The sequence below is a fragment of the Xiphophorus hellerii genome, chromosome 5 (assembly GCF_003331165.1).
Source record: "Xiphophorus hellerii strain 12219 chromosome 5, Xiphophorus_hellerii-4.1, whole genome shotgun sequence".
NCBI classification, from domain to species: Eukaryota; Metazoa; Chordata; class Actinopteri; order Cyprinodontiformes; family Poeciliidae; genus Xiphophorus; species Xiphophorus hellerii.
The window spans coordinates 882,517-902,430 of NC_045676.1; the positions used below are offsets into that span (position 1 = coordinate 882,517).

A 19,914-nucleotide genomic window follows, 5' to 3' on the forward strand; every position below is an offset into this window, starting at 1 on the left:
AACTGAAAGGAGCCGAGGACACAGACAAGAAACAGAAACTGTTTTTGTGATGTTCCGTGTTTTTCTGTGTGTTTATTTTGAGTGTCTCTGTGTCTCCGTGTTGTCCTGTCTCCCTTTGATTACTCCCAGGTGTTTCTCGTTCCCTAATTACCTCCTGTGTATTTAGTCTCACCTGTGTCTCTGTGTTTTGTCGGGTCCTCGTCGCTTGTTACGTCATTCTGTCTGCTTGTTCATTAGCCTCGAGTTTATTCTGTTTGCTACCGGTGTGAGCCCTGGCTTCTGCTCAGCCGTGCCGCCAGAACTTTTGTTGACTGCTGGAGCATGATTTATTATTAAAAATGCCATCTTTCACTTCAACCTGGGTCTACAGCGTTTGCCTCACCACCTTCACCACCGCAACTCATGACAGATTTTATGTTTCAGGAAACTGTAAATGAATGTGAAAATAACAAAATTAAAACAAACATGATTTCTGTTTCCCTGTAACTTTTGGATCCACAGGATGGAAGATGTTTCTGTTTCTGTGGTTCATTAACCTGTAAGGACCAACATGGAGGACAGTTTTCACTGAGTCGATGGTTGAGTCCATAAGATGTTAGATTTAAATCTTTGGTCTCAGTCAGCTGATAATTACAGAATCTGCAGAGTTCTGTCAGGAAAAGGAGAAAAACTCATGTTGTTCAGAATATCTCTAGTCATTTTCACTAACTGTTGGTTTGATTCTCTGCAGATCCAGCACCGACTCCTACAGTAACACCAGTTGATGTGACCTCTGACCCCTGCCTGTTGATCTGCTCTGTGGACAAACAAGCGACTCTGCTGTGGATCAGAGACAAAGAAATACAGAACCAGAGCCGCTCTGCTCTGTCTTTACCTGTTACTGTCCATAAGGAGGATAGAGATTCATCATATAGATGTGTAGCAGCCAATCCTGCAGAGAACAAGACTGTTGATGTTAATTTAATGTCATCCTGTGGATTCAAACAGACACAAACTCTGGATTATAGAAGAAAATGTGAGATTTACTACAGTCTATTAAAAATTCTCTTATTTTCTGCTTTATTTTGATGTTTCTTGTCTTTTGTTCTGTCTGACAGATTGGATTGCAGGTGGTCTCTGCATTGGGTTTATTGTATTGATTGTTTTTGGATTCCTGGTGATCCAGAAGAAGTTTTTGGGCCAAAAATCATCAGGCAGTCAAACACAAGGCAGGTATTTGATCATTTACTCTCTGAGATTCATTTATTAATATAGAGTTTATAGATACAGGAATTTGTTTGTGAAATATTCTGTAGAATAAATCTTTGCTTCTTCTTCAGACAGACTGTTTGACATTAGCATGTAAAACACATAAATCTGAAGTATTCATAATGTCTTTATTGTAGTTGGTAAAATATTAAACTAAAATATTTTCCTTCACCTGAACAAGCTGAACATCAGACTGACGATCCTGAATCTATTGGTTCTGATGTTCTGACGGTCTAAAACGGCGCCGTACCTTTAAATCTGCAGCCTGTTTTCCTCATGATGCTCAGTCTGAACAAACTCAGATCAGAGATTTATATCAGGTTTGGTTCTGATCCACATGAAATCTGTTGTGTTGAAGCATGAAAACTGAAAAATGTGCCAAAAGAACCACATTGGTTCTTTGTTTATTTCACACAGAAAAAATGCTGCAGTAACTAATTCTAACTAAAAATCATGTTTAATTTTTTCTTGTTTAAAATAAAATCAGAAGAAGAGAAAACCGGAGCTGCTGGCGCCCAGGAAACAGAACAAAACCTTTAAAACTCAGGATTACCATTTGATTTGTTTGTTGGAAACTTTGGTAAAGTAAAACCTCTCTGTTATTGCGCAATAGCCAGCCCCGCCCTTTCCTCACAACTCTCCTGGACTGACTACTGACCAGTTCTCTGTCTAACAGGTCCGGAAAATCTCTAAGACCAGGGTATTACCCTAAAGGAGATCTATGAGAGATAATCTGTTCAAACTGGTGACGAAAGCGATTCGTCTAGCTCTAACTACCTCCAATCCAGAAGCTACGACCCTTTACAGTTAAGAAACAATCAGCTGAGTAGCCCTCGCAGCTGCATAATTCCAATAACCACTTCTGTTAACGGTAGCTCGCTTCCTATCATATAACTCGCTCTTGGAACCGGCTAGATTAAATTTAGTGACTTGGATGTAAGTCCCAGGGTCATTATTTACACTCACCAAAGGAAATCATGAAGCCTCCTACCTACTGGAATCATGCACATTAGTTTTACCTTAATTAAAAGAACTGGAAAATAATCAAATGACTCAATTAATTCCAATGTCCACCAACCTCATTAGAATTTTATATTATGAATTTATTAAGCACGCTTAAGCAGGGATATGCGACATACAAATCAATAATCAATTGTATATAACTCAAAAACAGTGTAATAAAATTTACATGTACAATCCTACTACCCTGTCTCCTTTCCCTAACTTATGTCGCACGTTCTGAGATGGAATTTTATGGAGCAGATTCAACTCATACCCAGACGATGGTGGATCTTTTAGCAACAGGAGTTTCTAGCATCCTTGGTCGAAGTCTTTGCCTTGTATGGAAAAGTCCTTCTTAGAAAGGAAACAAAGAAGAACGGGTCCGAATCCTTTTGCAAAACCCAGTTCCTTATCCCTTAAGGGTCTTTGTCCTTCCTCCAAGTCTTGTTGCAGAGGTTTAAATTGTTGGGTTGAGACGGGACCAATGGTCGAATTAAGAACCAGAGCTGAGGCGGTGGGATCCAGTCCTTTCTTAGCAGCGTGAAGTCCGAGCTTCCCCGTGGTTCCAAAGTGCGATCCGTTGCTCAATCTGCTCTCTCGTGTTGTCTCTTCTTCAGCGCCGCTGGACTAGGAACCGAAGCTTCTCCTTTTTCGTCTGCTTTTATGCACTTCTCCCCCATGTATGTGTATGGGGAGTAAACCCCCCCCCCCCCGACGGCCCTTCCCGTCTGCTGAATAGTGTGGAAAGTCCCGTCTACTGTGTTGATGTTAGCTAACCACACCGCACCACCCATCCTGTGCGCCCTGGCCATCTGTTCAGAACTGCTTGCGACATTTCCTGTTATCAGGACCTTACCCATAAATTCCTCTTCTTTCTCTAACTCACTTTTCCATGTTACAATCATTAAACACATTCAACCTGTATTAAACCCATTTGAACATTGACTTCAAATTATCACAAGTTTGATCTTCAGTTAATAATTAATCACATCTCTCACTTATTATAATTCATCAACCATAAGTCATCAACCATACTCATTCCATAGTTAAATCATTACAGAAATCATTACAGATCACATTTCAGAAAATACATTTCAGAAGGTTATTATGTGATTATTTGTAGTCATTTTACTAATTATATTCATTCATATTCAACTTAATTAACTTTTAATCAAACTACAAGATTACTTATTTTCTCTCAGGCCTCTATGCACCTTTTCTGCATGCACCCGGAAAGATCTCACACCCTATGCCAGTTTTCTTGACACCCCCTCCTTGAGATCGGACGGTGCTTCGCAGAAACCACAAAGTCCAAAGTCAAAAGAGGTCAAGTCCATCACCACAATCGGCAGTCAGGATGTCTCGCTCGTAGCAGGTAACCGGAGACGATGAAGGTGTCCAGGAATCCACAACCTCATACTCCGTCAGATTGGACGGCGGAGAAAGCCAGATTTCTGCGCCCAAATTGTTGTCAAGTGTAGATCCACCTGAGACGGAAAGGGTGGTACGTTCCGGTGGAGGCTGCAGAGGCGAAGGCAGGTCCATCCCGAAATCTTGCAGCGTTGACGGGTTGTTGCAGTAGCCGTCCAACTCTGCCAGCAGATCCTGGAAATCCATATCACTTGGTGATGGAGATGATGGGGAAAGGGTGTCCTCAGTCTGGCATGCTTGGTGAGATGAACTGAGAGTGTCAGTTTGGGTACCTTTCACGTTAGTCGCACTGCTGGTTTGGCATCCAACGTCGATAAACAAATCCGGAGACATGGGACATGTAGGCGGCAGGTACTTGCCCACTGCCACAACTCTTCCATCCAGAAGATGTAACGTTGGGAGGCATTGCCGAGTAAGCTGGTGTTCCCAAAGCTTCTGAATTATGGGCAGCTGTAGTCCCCTGTACAGCGGAGATGTTGTAAGCTCTTCGTCTTCTTGGCCAAACGCAGAGGTCCACACGATTTTGTGCACCCGTTCCAGGGATCTAGATGTGGAAGCCGCAATGTAGGGCAAATCCTCTCGCCCAGTGGCGCAGAGAATTGCCGTTACATCATTAAAATGGCTGCTCACGCATTTGTGACACCAGCGGGCGGACGATGCCACCCATATGAATCCATAAGATTCTGCAGCGATTCCACACCCCATACAGCCGGTTGATGCCTGAGGAGAAACAGCAACCCAGGTAACTTCATGATCAGTGGTTATTGATTAACTACATTTACTTACAACGACAGTTTATGCAAAAGCGAAAGCTGGGAGAGGCGGCTGATTTAAGCCCGTGTGCCGGTTTGTTTTGCGAGCCAAGGTGAATTAATCACAGGAGCCGGAATGTCATGATCTGGAGCTGGTTCACCTCGATCATAGACATGAGCTGAATCATGGAATATTGCCGCATAGGTCATCAGCCATACAACAATGGCCAGGTCCGAGGTCTCATGGAGCCAGTAGAGGACCACCAGGATCCCCCAAACTGTTGCCCAAAGAGCCAGAATTATCCACTTTTGCAGCCAGATTCGCCTTCCCCGACCCTTGATAGACAAGGCCTGGCGCGCTAGGTAGATGAGGATAGATACTGCGAAAAGCCCCTCTAGAATAGCTGTGAGGATCTTAAATGGGGCGGCTCGGGTAGCTTGTGTGCCCCCAAGGACCAATTCCAGTATCAGGGCTGTGGTATCGGTGATGAGCCATAGGCAGACCACAACTCCCCTGCGCCAGTTGATGCGGGTACGGCCCATCAGATAACAAGCGAAAAGGGATGAAGCCAACCCCCATTTGTGGAGCACGATGGGACGGAAGATAAGCTTGGCATATCCTTGTAGCGCGACGAAGATCCTCATAGGATGTCCCCTGGGCCAAGGACCGGTGTGACAGAAGACTACCCAGGCCAGAGTAATCCCTAGGTGCTCAAGGGTACTCACTTGAATCGGTGCAAAAAGTGAGTTGGGATTTGATGAGTTGGTTGAAGAGTTGGTTTCCATGATGTGAGATGATGGTCGCTTTGGATCAGGTCTTGTCGGCAGCTGCGGTGAAGTTCGAATGGCTCGCAGGCACACGGCAGCTCTCTCTTATGCAGAAATAGGCTCCTCCTTCGGGGGGAGGGGCTGGTAGTCCCTCTTTTTGCAACGACACAGTGCTTTTAGCCACACCTCCAGGACAATTTTGCCGATGACTAAAGCCACAGCCACGCCCAGGAGGCCTAAGAGATATGGCCACAGCAGGCTCAAAGCATCCAGCAGCCACTGTTCAACAATGTGGAGGCCACCTGCCACCACACTAGCAACCTCCTCCACAACTTCGGAGACAGCGGCCACCAGGGTTGCACCCATAGTCTCGTACCAGTAACAGTCATGTTCACTGGAACCCTCTCCACATTTCTGCCAATTCTCCGTAGTGGTTGTGCAGGTGAGATTGGAATACAAAAGGTTAGGTCCTACCCAGTCAAACCCTGAGTCTATGTTCCCTTCACACAGACTTCTCCGGAAAGCATGTCCTTCGGCGATGGCTATAAGGGGATTTGGGATGAAGGGAACAGGAAGGCCAAGGATGCTCTTGCGCTTCTGGAGATGATATCCTAGAATTGCATCGGTGCAGGTCCGTCCGCTCACTATCGCCCTTCGCCATTGTCCATTGATTTTTCGCCAAGTGACCTCAGAGGAGTGAGTGTCATACTCATCTGCATAATGGTCTTTGCAGTAGCTTTCCCACCCTCGGACAGTTCCGCAGGGTCGTCTGGCCAAACTTATTACGCATTCAAGGATGTTTTTTGTGTTATTCTTACAAGTCATGCGCCAAGGTCTGGGGTTGACATAGCTGTCAGGTCTCCAAAAGAGTCCAGGCCAAATCATGCGGTCCTTAGAATAAACCGTGGCGATGTACTGGTACTTGACCCAATAGTTAGCTGATTCTGTAAGGCATGGTGTTACCCAAGCTTCAAACTCATCTTTTTGGAGCCCCCACCACTCGTAGTCCCAATTTCGAGTGTAATCCTCGTACCAGGCCCGCAAAGCCCACTTAACCGTAGGGGCTTTTTCAGGATCAGGGCAGTGATACCTCCAGGTGGAGTGGAAAGCGTTGCCAGTCTGCCAGAGGTCACAACGTGGCGATGAGCGGGTTTTCACCCAACAAGTGTCATTCAGGCTCTCAAAAATCCTTCGTGCGACACACTTGTCTATTTTTGCAAAGTCCGTTTTAGGAGCGCTCAGAAGGTCATCAGGAGTTGGAAGGCGTTGCGTGCGCAAGTTGGCAATGTGTAGCTCAGTTAGCCCAGTATGCGAGCGAACTGTCCCCTCTGGGAAGTCTCCCATAAAGTACGTTTGGTCTTCGGCTATGTACGTCCATGGAAACGTGTCGTTCAACCAGGTTTCAATCTCCGTACGGACTGATTTCACAGAGTGCCATAAATCAGCCCAGTATTCTTCCACGGCCAAAACCATATAATTCGTCCCCACACATCTGGTGAATTTATTCCAGAGGCAAGGGTTCAACCAAAGAAAGTGGTGTTTGTAACAGTGCTTTTGCTCATCCTCATACATAAACCGTCTAGGTCCTTGTCTGATCAGGAAAGCTGTCATATTAGTCAAATTGGCTGGTGTAGGCGGCATCGTTGTATTGACTGGAAGATTACCTCGGGAGGCATTTCGGAAGGTCCAGTTTCCTGTCGGTGCCGTTGGGATGATGTCATCCTCTCTGCAGTTCAGGTGATAGTCCCCCCAAAACTCCCCTCGTGGGAGCCAGGCTCGACAGCCTGAGGACCTGTGTGGGGCTGGGTAGACTACTTCGGTGTCCCAGTACCCTTGGTTGGGCAGCAGTAGCAGCGATCGGCAGGCCATGTTGCAATGCCATTCTGGCAAGCCTCGATCCGGGTGAATCCAATTGCACCTGACGGTCCGACGTTCTTTGTTTTGCAGAACCCTTATCCAGCAGAGCACTCCGGTATTAAGGAGGTCGTAGTTGTAGATCTCCCAGGTACGATTCAGAAGGTCGTCTAGGGTGGAGTCGTTTAATTTGAAGGCTCGGCTTTCCACGTACTTTTTGCCGTTGTTCTTGGCGAACAGTCTGGTTCGGTTCTGGACAGAAGTGTCGTTGTCCCATGGTACAAAGATAGCCGTGGTGCTTGTATTCCAACAATTGAAGTTAGCGTACTTGGAATGTCCATAGGTGACTCTTGTATGCGTAAGATACCACGGTCCAACTCCGATGAAGTAGAAGATAGTAGCAAGAACAGCAGCAGCAAACAGCAGGGCAAGAAGCGTTAGCAGCCCTTTCAGGCATAGGGATTTTCCTGTTATCGTAGTCGTTTTCCGTAGCAAAGGTTCGTTAGAGGTTTCCGAGTCGTCGTCAGTGTCAGTAGAGCTGTCCGAATCCGATGTAACATCCAGCCAACTCGGGTCTGTAGGCTTGCGCCTCATGCCGATAGCATCCATCCTGGCCAGATTAGTGCTTCCCTGGGATCCGCTGTATCAGGCGTAGTACAGATTTTGCTCAAAGCCTTGATGCAGCATGGGTTGGCAGTGTTCTGCACCACCCGTCTGGTGGCTCTTCTCTGCTGCAAGGCTGTAAATATCGGAGAGGGGTAGGGTAAATCAGGCTCCAACCCCCTCCACACCCACTTCCAGTGAAACACCCTCCAATAGTCCGGCCTAGGGAATGGGCCTTGGGCGGTGCCATTTTTCAGTGCCTGGTCATCCCAGGAGTCGTGATTGTGCCCTATTGGGGCAGGCACTGAGATGTAGGTGTACAACGGTTGCCCATGCAAAGTTAGTCTGGTGCGGTACCCCCAGGTTGACGGAGTAAAAATTCTCTGGTGTGGTGGATTGGGGTAGACCCTGTCTATTTCCAATTTCACTGGAAGCCTGGTGTTATTAAATATATAATATTCTGGATTTATTTCCCTCTTTACTATGGTTTTCGCCATGCTTGGTGATGTGGTCCAAATGATCATGTCATTAAGTGAAATTTCACAATACAGTCCTTGCAGTGGTTCAAGGTAATGGGGACCCCACCTAATCCATAGTTCGATCCCCCGTACCCTGAGATACACTGTATTAAAAGTCCATGGCAGAGATCTTGGGCACATAGGTGAAATCGAGGCATAATGGACCGTGTTACCCGACCCTCGTCCTTGCCAAGCAGGTGGTGCGGTAGGGATAAATAGATGTGGCCTCTTTAAAGGGGGTGGCGTGTATTCTTCACTTTCCCCCACCTGTTTTGTGTTCTGGAAATTGGTGGGTCGGTGTCAGGTCTAAATACCTATTAGAGACAATTTAAACAAAACAAGAAAGACAAGAGAGTTAGATTCTTTTATACTCGCGAGGAGAGCAGACAGAGAGATGTTTCCAGTTACAAATCTCCAAACTACTCTGGAAACACATCTCCCGCTCCCTCTATTTTATTGCTTTTTAGGGGACTCTAATACATTGGGCGCTTGCAGCTTCTAAAAGGGAGGGACAACACACAGCTGCAGCGCTAATAACTTTTACTGTTTAGACATATATTATCTACAATCTAAATCCTTCTTGTTCCAGTTGAAATACCAGACACGGCCAGTAAAACAAGTTGTATATCACACAGGAGAGCAGAGTTTATTGCCCAGCAATAAACTCTGCTAGAAGAGTTGTCTCCGCTTATCTCTGGCTTTGCTGATGGCATCTCAAGGAAGTCACAGGAAGGAATCAAAGTTATTTAACACACAAAAACATTACTTAAAATAGTAGAAAAAGAGAAAAGCATATAATTAAACATTATTTAAATGTAACTTCAAGACTACATGATATAACAAATATTTGATAATTACTAAAAATACAAATTATCCAACAGTTGGAGATATATGAGATACTTGAGAAAATAGGCCTCGGTGAGCGGATTGGAAGGAGTGAAATCTTCTCTTGGCATATCTAGTAGAATGGAGGTAGTAGGGAGTCTCAGAAACGGGCCTTTATCTGATAGTCCCGACGAGACTCCAGCCCCCACCTTGAACAGTTTAGTCACGAAAAACTGTTTTCTGCTTCGTTTTTTGGTTTTTTGCTGACCTTTAGACTTGACGACTCGTTTTCCTCCGTCCGGTATGTCCGTTAGTCTTGGTTTTTCTTCCTCCATGGAAATGCTGAAGTGAGTCTTTGCCAGGCGTGCGTCTTTGGTTTCTTCTTAGGAGGCTCCGGTTCCGTGCAGGACGCGGTGGCAAAAGTTTGCTCGTCCGGCACCGTTGTAATGGTCGCTCCGACCGAGTAGATCCCTTTATAGGGGACGGTGACCATGCGCACTGACAACTGAACTTGACAGGTGGTGCTGGGATCAGAGGGCGTTCCCACTCTCTGGGCCACGCCTCCTGGGTGTTGCAAAATCCCGTCCCGAAACTGGGACTCCGCTGTCACTCTGTATAGGCGGGACTTCTCCTTCGGTCTCACCGTACTACTGCCCCACCCGTCTATTTCAGTGGTGCAATAATACAGATCCGAGCTGCGTACTCCACTTTCCCTCGGTACGTCCGGTAGATCCGTCACAGGAACGGTGCAGTCATTGATGACCTCCAGAATCAGATGTGCCCACGTAGTCAGCTCCCAGGGGCCCGTCCAACCTCCGTTAATGGCCTGTTCTTTAGTGTCATCTGGAAGTGCATTAAGCCCCCCAGCCGACGGTTGGTACTCCTGCTGGCGTAAGACACGGAAGACCATGGGGTAGTGGATGGTGTTCAGTGGTGGGAATGACAGGGATGCTCTAGCGGGGTCATACGGCCAGGCGGCGTTAACAGATTCCCACAGGATATCATGGGGCCCCTCGTCCCTTCTCCATACCCATTGGTCTGCTTCCTCTGGGGTGTTCGGGGGAGCTGAAGGCCCCAGTAATCCTATGGGTATGGGGCTCCCATAGTTTGGCTGTACTTGTCCATACGTTCTGTAGTATCGCAGCGAGCTGTAAAACCGTGCCACCTGCCATCCTTCAGCTTCACCTGTTAGGGTTACTTCTCCCCCTCGCAGCTGGTCCCGGCATACAGAACAGTGGCTTAGTTCATCTCCATCCCACGTGCAAAAACAACCACTTGGCTCGTCCTCCTGCCAGGTCCAGTGGGTCTCCAACTTAATCCGGGGTAGGTAACTCACACGGCAGTTCCCGCAGATCAGGTTGCTCAAAATCGTGACCGGGGAAACACGAAGATGTTGTAGTGCCTCCGCAGTAGCTCCTTGTCGCACGGGTTTTTCACGGCCCGGTCCTTCCCAGATGATGGGGAGTTGGTTGCCTGCCAAACAAACTGGACAGCAACCCTTAGCTTTTCCCCAAATCAGCATTTCTCTCTCCTCCGACAGGACTCCATTTTTAGCCCAATCCAATTTCTTCAGGGCTCGTCCTGCCCAAACCCCTGAAGGTGTTCTTCTAATTACAACCACCCCTTTCACGGTGGCCAGTCCGAGATAGGGTGGAATGATACACGATTCACTGGCCATTTCACCGGCTTCTGTTTCACTTTAGTCAGGAACTGGCTTGAGCTGCTCAACTCCTTGGATCCCTTTTCTTTTCAGCAATACTGTGTTCCTATCCAGTACTTGCTTGACGACGTCAGTTGTCTCAAACTTGGGTTTTACTGCTGCATGCACAGGTTGCTCTCTTGCTTTGACCCACACGCGCTGTCCCTCTCGGAATGGCACTCTGGGCGTCAGCTTCTCCTTTTTGTCGTTGGAGCCCCGCCCCACTTCCTTCGTGGTGAACGGCCGTTGGTTGAGTTCCATCGCAGGGGCGGGTCTTTCGGCTCTGCTTCTGTCGTTCAGGGCCTGCCCTATTTCCACCGCTTGGGTGCTCCAACTGTTGGTGTTAGCATTTTTAGCTATCCAGCTTTTTACTAACCCAATGGCTCGTTCCACCACTCCGTTGGCTTGTGGGGTGTAGGGTGGCGAGTAAACTCGCATCACTCCATACTTCTGACACCATTGGTCAACCTGTGAATTACGGAAATGAGTTCCATTATCCGTGCGCAGCTCTTTCGGGATTCCCAGGGCACTGCATACTTGTTCCAGCATGCCGACAACACTATTGCCGTTTGCTTTCCTGGCAGCTTTTGTAGTTACAAACCCCGACATAGAATCCACCAGCACTAAGAGGTACTTCTCACCCCTTCTTCCTGTTATCCCCATGGGGCCCGCAACATCCATGCAGATTGAGCCCCAGGGGACCGTGCTCTTGATGGATAACCCCTCCATCCGCTGCCCTCGGCGACCTGCGTTGTATTGTCCACACACCTCACAGTCCCTTAGCACGCGTTGGACTTGTTTCACTGGGATCCAAAGATCTTGCTCCTCCAGCTCCTTACGTGTAGGTCGTACGCCTGCATGTCCTAGGGCCTCATGCACGCTCCGCACGACCTCAACCACGTACTCTTCTGGGACCTCCCGTCCTCTGGGAGTACTGTCCCACTTCTCGGTACCGACAAAGACGATCTTTCTTTGTTGGACATAACAGTCCACTTCATCATTCCCACGCCAATGAGCTCCCTCATGCGTGTGTGCTCTTTGATGCTCAACCTCTATTTCCAACTGCAGTTTTAGCTCAGCAATCTTTTTCCACAAGTCTTTGTGTGCCACTGGCTTGCCCTTTGCTGTCTCGAAACCATTTTCTTCCCAAATGGCCAAGTCCTCTCTAAGGGCCTGAGCACAGTAGTAACTGTCAGTTACTAACCTGGCACTTTTGATTTTCCTTTTCACCAGTTCCAGCAATCCTTCCAGTACTGCCGTTACTTCTCCGGCTTGAGCGCTACCGGGAGCTTTTCCTTTCTGACGGCATTTCTCTTTGTCGTCCTGCTTCAGAATAAATCCCCAGTATGCCGACTGGTCGGACCCCTTTCTGGATCCATCGGTGTAGATTGTCCATTCCGGTTGTCCTGGCTTTTCAGGTGTCTCTTGTGGTCGTTTCTTACTGGTGGGTTGTGCTGGCCCAATTTCAAGCTCCGGATCCAGCAGGATGTCTTCCCATCGTCCCCACCGTGTGTTAGTTGCTTTAGTACTTTCCACAGTCCCTTTTCTTAGGTATTTGTGAACTTGGCTCTGTGTGATGACTTTAACTGGTTGTCCCTGTGCTAGATCCTTCAGCACACCCCAATATCGAGCTAACACCGCTAGCTCTTTCTCCTCCTGCGGGTATTTTTTCTCAACAGAAGTCAGGGTGTAACTCCACAGGGTAACCAAGCCTCCATTTTCGTTACTCACTTTGATCATGGCATCGTCATTCTTGCAGCTGATCTCCGCCACCAGTCTTTCTGACAAACTTCTTGGTTCCAGTCTCACAGCTGCTTGAATTGCCCTTCTCAATTCCTCTAGGTTCTGTTGATTGGCTGCTGTCCAAACCCAGGGTCTTTTTCCGTCTTTTTCGTCGTCCTCACTTTTTCTCAGGCAGTGGTACAAAGGTCTGGCATATTTCTGATAGTTGGGTACATGGTCTCTGACATAGTTGCACAATCCCAATATTTTCTGCAAGTCATTTTCTGACTGAGGAGGTTGAATGTTCGTCAGCTTTTCTCTGTACCCATCCGAGAGTCCCAAGTCCGACGTGACTTGGAAACCCAGATAATTCACTTGGAACTGTCCAAATTGACATTTCTTGAGGTTTAGCTTCAAACCTGCCTTGGTGAGGTTTTCAACTACTTTTTGTAGCCTTTCTAAGTGTTCTTCTTCTGTGTCATCAGCAATAAAAACATCATCAATGTACACAGTTGCTCCTACGTCCCCCAGTACTTCCATCACTGCTGACTGGAACACATTTGGGGAGTTCTTGTAGCCCTGGGGTAACCTTTGCCACACATAGCTTTTGCCTTTGTGGGTGAATGCAGTTTTACCTTGCGACTGTCTGGCGAGGCGTAGAGAGAAAAATCCATTGGCTAGGTCGATGCAGGACTTGAACTTCTTGACTCGAAGAGTTTTCAACGCTCCTTGTGGATTGATTAAACTGGCTCGGTTCGCTATTGTTCTCCGATTCAGGGCCTTAAAGTTGATAACTGGTCTCCAACCCCCTCCAGCCGATTCAGGTTTCTTCACCGCCTGGATGGGGCTGTTGGTGATCGGGTTGAGCTCCTCTCTGATGATTTCCAGAGCGCCCAGCTCCTTCACGATCTTGTCCATTTCCTCGACTGCTCCAGGGTTCAGCGGGTACTGCCGAACAGGTGGATGAACCCCGCCTTCGATGTGATGAACAAACTTTGGGCCCAAATCCCCACAATCATTCTTGAACCGCGCCACCTGCGCTGTAACGATGATCTCACGCAGCTTCTCTTTCCCAGCCGGGGAGAAGTCACTCTCTTCAAGCTTTTGTTCTGTCACCGTTGGTATGTCGACCGGTTTGTACCAGTCTTGCTTCTCTGATCCTGTTTGGGTCGGGCCGACTTTCACTAATCTTGCTTTCAAGCTCGTCAGCCTTCGCTCCAGTCTGCGATGTGTGCCTTTCTTTTTACTGAGTTCGTCTAAGTCTTTTACTGTGAGGAGATTGTAGGGGCCTTTCACCCACACTACTCCTCTCCAGGTACCATATGGCATTTCTTCTACTTTTCCATTAGCAAACTGAACCTTCAGGTGTCCTGCTGTTTTTAGGTCTTTGCGGGTCATAGACACCTCCGCTCCGGTGTCCACCGGGTAGGGTACTCCCTCCACTTTAGCGTAGATTTCGTCTCCTTCCCAGTAGGCATTTTCTAAAATGACCCGCGACCTGGACGCCATTACTTTGGTGACCCTCCGGCCCCGGCTTTGCGGGACTCACGGAGGGCCGTCCTCTGGTCTGGGCTCAATTTCCTATACTCCTCATCTGTCAGGAACTGACCCTTTCCTGGCTGGTTTGATGTAGCCGGCGGGTTGGTCGGTTTTCCTTGTGGTCCTGGTGGTTTGTGCTGGAACGGCCGGTTCTGGAAGTTGGATGGCGGTGTTCCTTGTTGAAACGATCTGCTCTGGAAGTTGGATGGCTGTGCTCCTTGCTGGAACGGTCTACTCTGGAAGTTGGATGGTTGTCTGATGTTACCCCTTCCAGGTGGCTTTGCCGATTGGCTAGCCCCCTTCTTCCTTTTGTCCTCGTAGTACTGCTGTTCCAGGTCGAATCCTTGCACTGCTACATCCATCTGAGCGACCGTTGTGCTCCTCACTGGCAACTTCACGAACACAATCTCTCCTCTTCGTCCTTTCGTCACTTCACGCAGTACTTTCACATATCTCGCCGGAGAAACGGTTTGCTTAAGTGTGTGCCAAAGTGGTTCCAACCGGCTTCCCCTGTCCAGCCGTCCTCTGGCCCTCTTCACCTGGGACTCTTCATCATCCATGTCCTCCAACACCAGCCTTTCATAGTTGCTCTGTGCTGAATCTGTTCCAACCATCGGGTCCGTAGTCACGCTGGTCAGCCACAACTTTTTGGCTCCTTCATGGTTGGTGGTAGACAGCACGGTTGGCCAAACATCTTTCAAATACTCTTCATTGTTTTCGTCTGCGTTTTTACTCCTAATCACCAGCCTTAGATTCTTCAGCTCGGCATAAGCATCCTGTCCCATACCAGGGCCAGGTAGCTGAGTTGACACCCCTGGTGGTCTCACCGGGATCTGTAGTCCTGGCTCCGAAGACGTTGCCTGCGGCTCCTCTTCATCAGCCGAAACTTCGTCCAGCTTTTGTCGAGTCTCCCTGGAGTACTTGAAGGCAGCTTTCTTCAGTCGTCGCAGCATCACATCATACATAATTCCAATGTATGCATTCCTGAAGTTGGTAGTCAGGGAATAGTGCGCTGTCAGGGTAGAACAGGATGGTGTCATCAGGATATTAGCCCATTCTCCGACCGTCGCTTCCACCTCGAGCAGCACTCGGTCTCCCAATCTGCTGGCCCATCCTGCCGGGATCTGGTACTCGGTTTGGCCGACCTCGGGTACATACGTACGCCGTCCGTCCTTAGCCTGTACTGGACCCCAGGTCACGTCTCTTGCCAGCCTCTCAGAAGTTCCTTCGATGTCAAAGGTTTCTATTTCTTTCTTCTTACCCCGGTGCTGTCCTGTTCGGAGTGTCTTATGCTCTGTCGGTGGTTGCTTTGGGTCGGAGAAGACGCTGCCGTGATCACTCTCCTCTTCTTCTTCTCCAGGATGTCCGATCTCTGGTTGCTCTTCTCCGTCCTCCGAGTCGCTGATGTCCTCATACTGTTGTCGTCGAAGAGGTTCTCTCCCGGGGGAGTTCAGCGGTCGAATTTTGGCTGGTTTCATCGGTCCTTCTTCTTTCTGGACCGTCAGCTGCTCATTCTTGACTCTAACCGTATTGGGTTTTTTCAGTTCACTGCTACTTCCTTCGAATGTGAACCCTTTGACGTATCTTGCTGCTTGGGACTCTGGTCCAACAGGTGCCTCTTTTATCTTTATCCTGGGTGGCTGCATAACCTTGGTTTTACCTGTCTGGGTGCTGTTTGAAACCTCACTCTGGGGAATTTTTAAGGGATATTTCTTGATTTCTTGTGATGGATGGCTAATGCGGCATTGCTCCTCCATCTCAGCTGCCAATTGCACCCCTTGTTCAGTGCGGAGTCGATGCAGACGGGGGTCAACCACCACCACCACCTCTTTGAACACAAAGAAATGACTGTTGGTCTTGGTTATATTCACCACTCCGTTCTCTGCGATCGACCTGGCGGTGTCCCTTGGCAGATCCGTCGATCTCAGTCCCTGCACGCTCACCATTACTCTTCTCATGCTTTCGTTGCTGGCCATCACTAGGCCCCGCTCGAGTCTGTGCCACATCTTCTTCCGATATTCCTCCAGACTCTCTCCTTTTTGGTAAACGTCAATCGGGACTAGGATTACAGCACCATAAGGGAGACTATAGCCTTTCATTATTACTACGTCTCCTCGAGTTGCTGCACTACAGGTAGCTTCCAGCAACTCTGAATCTGTTTTGTAATATTTTCCTGCCTGGTTCTTAAGGTTGCGTCGGAATTTTCGGTTGTGGATCTTATATCTGTTGTTGGTGAACACAATTAGTCCATCACCCTCAAGATCCCATATTCCTCCAATAAACTGATAAATCGTGAGCCCGGATTGCAGCCTTATGTTGATGGTCCCTGGTGGTATTTCGGCCAACTCTCGGGCCATCCTCCAAACATCCGACTTCTGAGTCTTTTTCTTGGGGCGGCCGGGGTCCCACAGCTCCTCATCCGATTCCTCTTCGTCCTCGTCGGAACTACTGCCCGATGGGGTCCTCGTAGGTGGCAGTGGCTGCCTCCTCTCCGTGCTGTGGACTCGGGGATGAAACCCGGGTTCCAGGCCCCTTTGAGGGGACCAGTCCCTGGCCGCCCGCTCCATCTGCTCCTCCGTAAGATCGTCGACGAGCGATCCCTCGTGGTTTTCCTCATCCGATGGTTCAGGGGAGATCTCCTCGTCCCGCGATGGACCCGGTGGAGCAGAGGTGCCGTCGTCGTCGTTCGTCAGATCTATCAGGTTCCCTGGAGCTGTCTTCTGCTGGTGAGTCGGTGTTGTGGCTCTGCTGGCCAGATGGGATGGAGCCTCAGCCACCTCCGACTCTGCCCGGTCGGGGGCCTGCTCTTTTTCTTTGTCCCTTTTGTAGGTAAAAAGTTTCTGCAGGGCCTCAGAGCACTCTTTGTAATGGCGCACTCCCTTAGCCTGAGGGTTCACCAGGATTCCGTCGATGCCTGCTGCCATTGTAGCGGTCTTTACCACTCGGTCATACTTCTCGGAGGGGCTGTAGACAGTCTGCAGCTTACCCCCCGTCCATTCTTCAAGGAGCTTAGCGAACCATTCCAGCCATTCTCCAGCCTCCGTCTTCTTAGCAACCTTTAATGGGCATCTGACGACTCCCAGGCGGTGACCCTGTTTAAGCTGGGTGCAGTAGTATACGTGATTCCGCACTAGGATCTCCAGTAAGTCCCGAGCCCTGTCCTTACTGGTGGTGTAGTGAGAGTCAAAGAACATCTTTTTATTTATCTCAGTCCAGGATTCCAATCCATCACCGAGTAATATCAGCTGTACAGGAATTCGTGTTATAGCGGATTGGGAGAGACGGGATTGATGATTTTCCCCGTCTCGGCTGATGTGGCTTGCCCCTTGTCCCATTGCTGGCTTTTGTAGGGGATCTAGTTCCCCTCTTTCTCCTTCATCCATAGTTGTCTTTGTCTTCGAGTTGCCTATCCCCCAAAGCCTCTCTTTGCGCTTTCGAGTAGGGATGGGTCCAGGCTGTGTTGGCTACTGGCTTCTCTGCCTGGATACTGTCATTTATCCTCAGTAGAAGCTTTCCCTCACCTGTATGCTATACAGTTACTGCAAGGGTTGTGACTGATGGCCTTATCAGTCACTACTAACTCTTCTCTCTAAGAGTTAGCCACCCAAGTGAGCTATTCAGAATCTCACATCTGTTTTTACTGACTTGGTATCTGGGGCCCGCCTACTCAGTTGGGCGCCGCCCCACGTTGGGCGCCATCTCTGTTATTGCGCAATAGCCAGCCCCGCCCTTTCCTCACAACTCTCCTGGACTGACTACTGACCAGTTCTCTGTCTAACAGGTCCGGAAAATCTCTAAGACCAGGGTATTACCCTAAAGGAGATCTATGAGAGATAATCTGTTCAAACTGGTGACGAAAGCGATTCGTCTAGCTCTAACTACCTCCAATCCAGAAGCTACGACCCTTTACAGTTAAGAAACAATCAGCTGAGTAGCCCTCGCAGCTGCATAATTCCAATAACCACTTCTGTTAACGGTAGCTCGCTTCCTATCATATAACTCGCTCTTGGAACCGGCTAGATTAAATTTAGTGACTTGGATGTAAGTCCCAGGGTCATTATTTACACTCACCAAAGGAAATTATGAAGCCTCCTACCTACTGGAATCATGCACATTAGTTTTACCTTAATTAAAAGAACTGGAAAATAATCAAATGACTCAATTAATTCCAATGTCCACCAACCTCATTAGAATTTTATATTATGAATTTATTAAGCAAGCTTAAGCAGGGATATGCGACATACAAATCAATAATCAATTGTATATAACTCAAAAACAGTGTAATAAAATTTACATGTACAATCCTACTACCCTGTCTCCTTTCCCTAACTTATGTCGCACGTTCTGAGATGGACTTTTATGGAGCAGATTCAACTCATACCCAGACGATGGTGGATCTTTTCGCAACAGGAGTTTCTAGCATCCTTGGTCGAAGTCTTTGCCTTGTGTGGAAAAATCCTCCTTAGAAAGGAAACAAAGAAGAACGGGTCCGAATCCTTTTGCAAAACCCAGTTCCTTATCCCTTAAGGGTCTTTGTCCTTCCTCCAAGTCTTGTTGCAGAGGTTTAAATTGTTGGGTTGAGACGGGACCAATGGTCGAATTAAGAACCAGAGCTGAGGCGGTGGGATCCAGTCCTTTCTTAGCAGCGTGAAGTCCGAGCTTCCCCGTGGTTCCAAAGTGCGATCCGTTGCTCAATCTGCTCTCTCGTGTTGTCTCTTCTTCAGCGCCGCTGGACTAGGAACCGAAGCTTCTCCTTTTTCGTCTGCTTTTATGCACTTCTCCCCCATGTATGTGTATGGGGAGTAAACCCCCCCCCCCGACGGCCCTTCCCGTCTGCTGAATAGTGTGGAAAGTCCCGTCTACTGTGTTGATGTTAGTTAACTTCACCGCACCACCCATCCTGTGCGCCCTGGCCATCTGTTCAGAACTGCTTGCGACATTTCCTGTTATCAGGACCTTACCCATAAATTCCTCTTCTTTCTCTAACTCACTTTTCCATGTTACAATCATTAAACACATTCAACCTGTATTAAACCCATTTGAACATTGACTTCAAATTATCACAAGTTTGATCTTCAGTTAATAATTAATCACATCTCTCACTTATTATAATTCATCAACCATAAGTCATCAACCATACTCATTCCATAGTTAAATCATTACAGAAATCATTACAGATCACATTTCAGAAAATACATTTCAGAAGGTTATTATGTGATTATTTGTAGTCATTTTACTAATTATATTCATTCATATTCAACTTAATTAACTTTTAATCAAACTACAAGATTACTTATTTTCTCTCAGGCCTCTATGCACCTTTTCTGCATGCACCCGGAAAGATCTCACACCCTATGCCAGTTTTCTTGACAAACCGTTTATCTTTAAATTTAGCCTGATGACTAACATGGCTGCTTGGGGATCCAGGAAGCAGATATTATTTATTATTTATTATCCTCTGGAGCTTTAAACTGTTTTCTTTGGTTTTTCTGGGAGGTAAAAGATTTTCTCCTTTTTAACATCTTCAGTTTTTAACTAACAAAGTTACTTTATTTACTCTTTTAACAACATGTTTTCTCAACCTGATTTTTCTGATTGAAAATAAACAAAACATTGAACTTTATAAATATGGTTAAGATTAAAAATGTTTGTTTCTGGCTTTTTGCTCAGTTTCAGTTAAAAATTCAAAGTTTGACTCATTTTCATCTTTCTTCGTTCTACCAGCTGCAGAACATTTCAGGATCAGAGAAACTGACTTGGCTGTCTGAGTTCAGTTGGTTCATAAATCACTGAAGCTCCACAAAATATTAAAGATCTGCTGCTGTTGTATTAACCTTCCAGCCTGTTCACAGGATGTTTGCTTTATTCTCGGCCTCATGGAGATAAAGAGTAAAATTTAAAGGTAAAAACAAGTTAAGTAGTCAGACTGTGCTAAATGTAGCTGCAGGGACCC

At 47.6% G+C, this 19,914-nt stretch overlaps 1 protein-coding gene and 1 long non-coding RNA gene across 7 annotated transcripts in view; one reads left to right on the forward strand and one right to left on the reverse strand.

The window, feature by feature from the left end:
- Positions 1 to 19,914, forward strand: part of LOC116720484 (CD48 antigen-like) — a 29,317-nt gene that overhangs the window by 7,455 nt on the left and 1,948 nt on the right. Inside the window, exons 3-5 of one of the 6 annotated variants that reach the window (XM_032563773.1) lie at positions 731 to 1,015; positions 1,098 to 1,212; positions 1,736 to 1,835. In XM_032563773.1, coding sequence (XP_032419664.1) covers positions 731 to 1,015; positions 1,098 to 1,212; positions 1,736 to 1,808 — 473 coding nt within the window. In that variant the 3' untranslated portion in view covers positions 1,809 to 1,835. Of the gene's footprint in view, positions 1 to 730; positions 1,016 to 1,097; positions 1,213 to 1,735; positions 1,836 to 19,914 lie in introns of those variants that run through there. The other 5 variants (XM_032563775.1, XM_032563777.1, XM_032563776.1 and 2 more) reach the window with 5 other exon arrangements.
- Positions 1,801 to 19,465, reverse strand: LOC116720485 (uncharacterized). Its single transcript, XR_004339395.1, has 2 exons — positions 19,337 to 19,465; positions 1,801 to 1,840 (listed from the first exon to the last, which is right to left on the reverse strand). It is a non-coding gene; the product is annotated as an uncharacterized LOC116720485 (long non-coding RNA).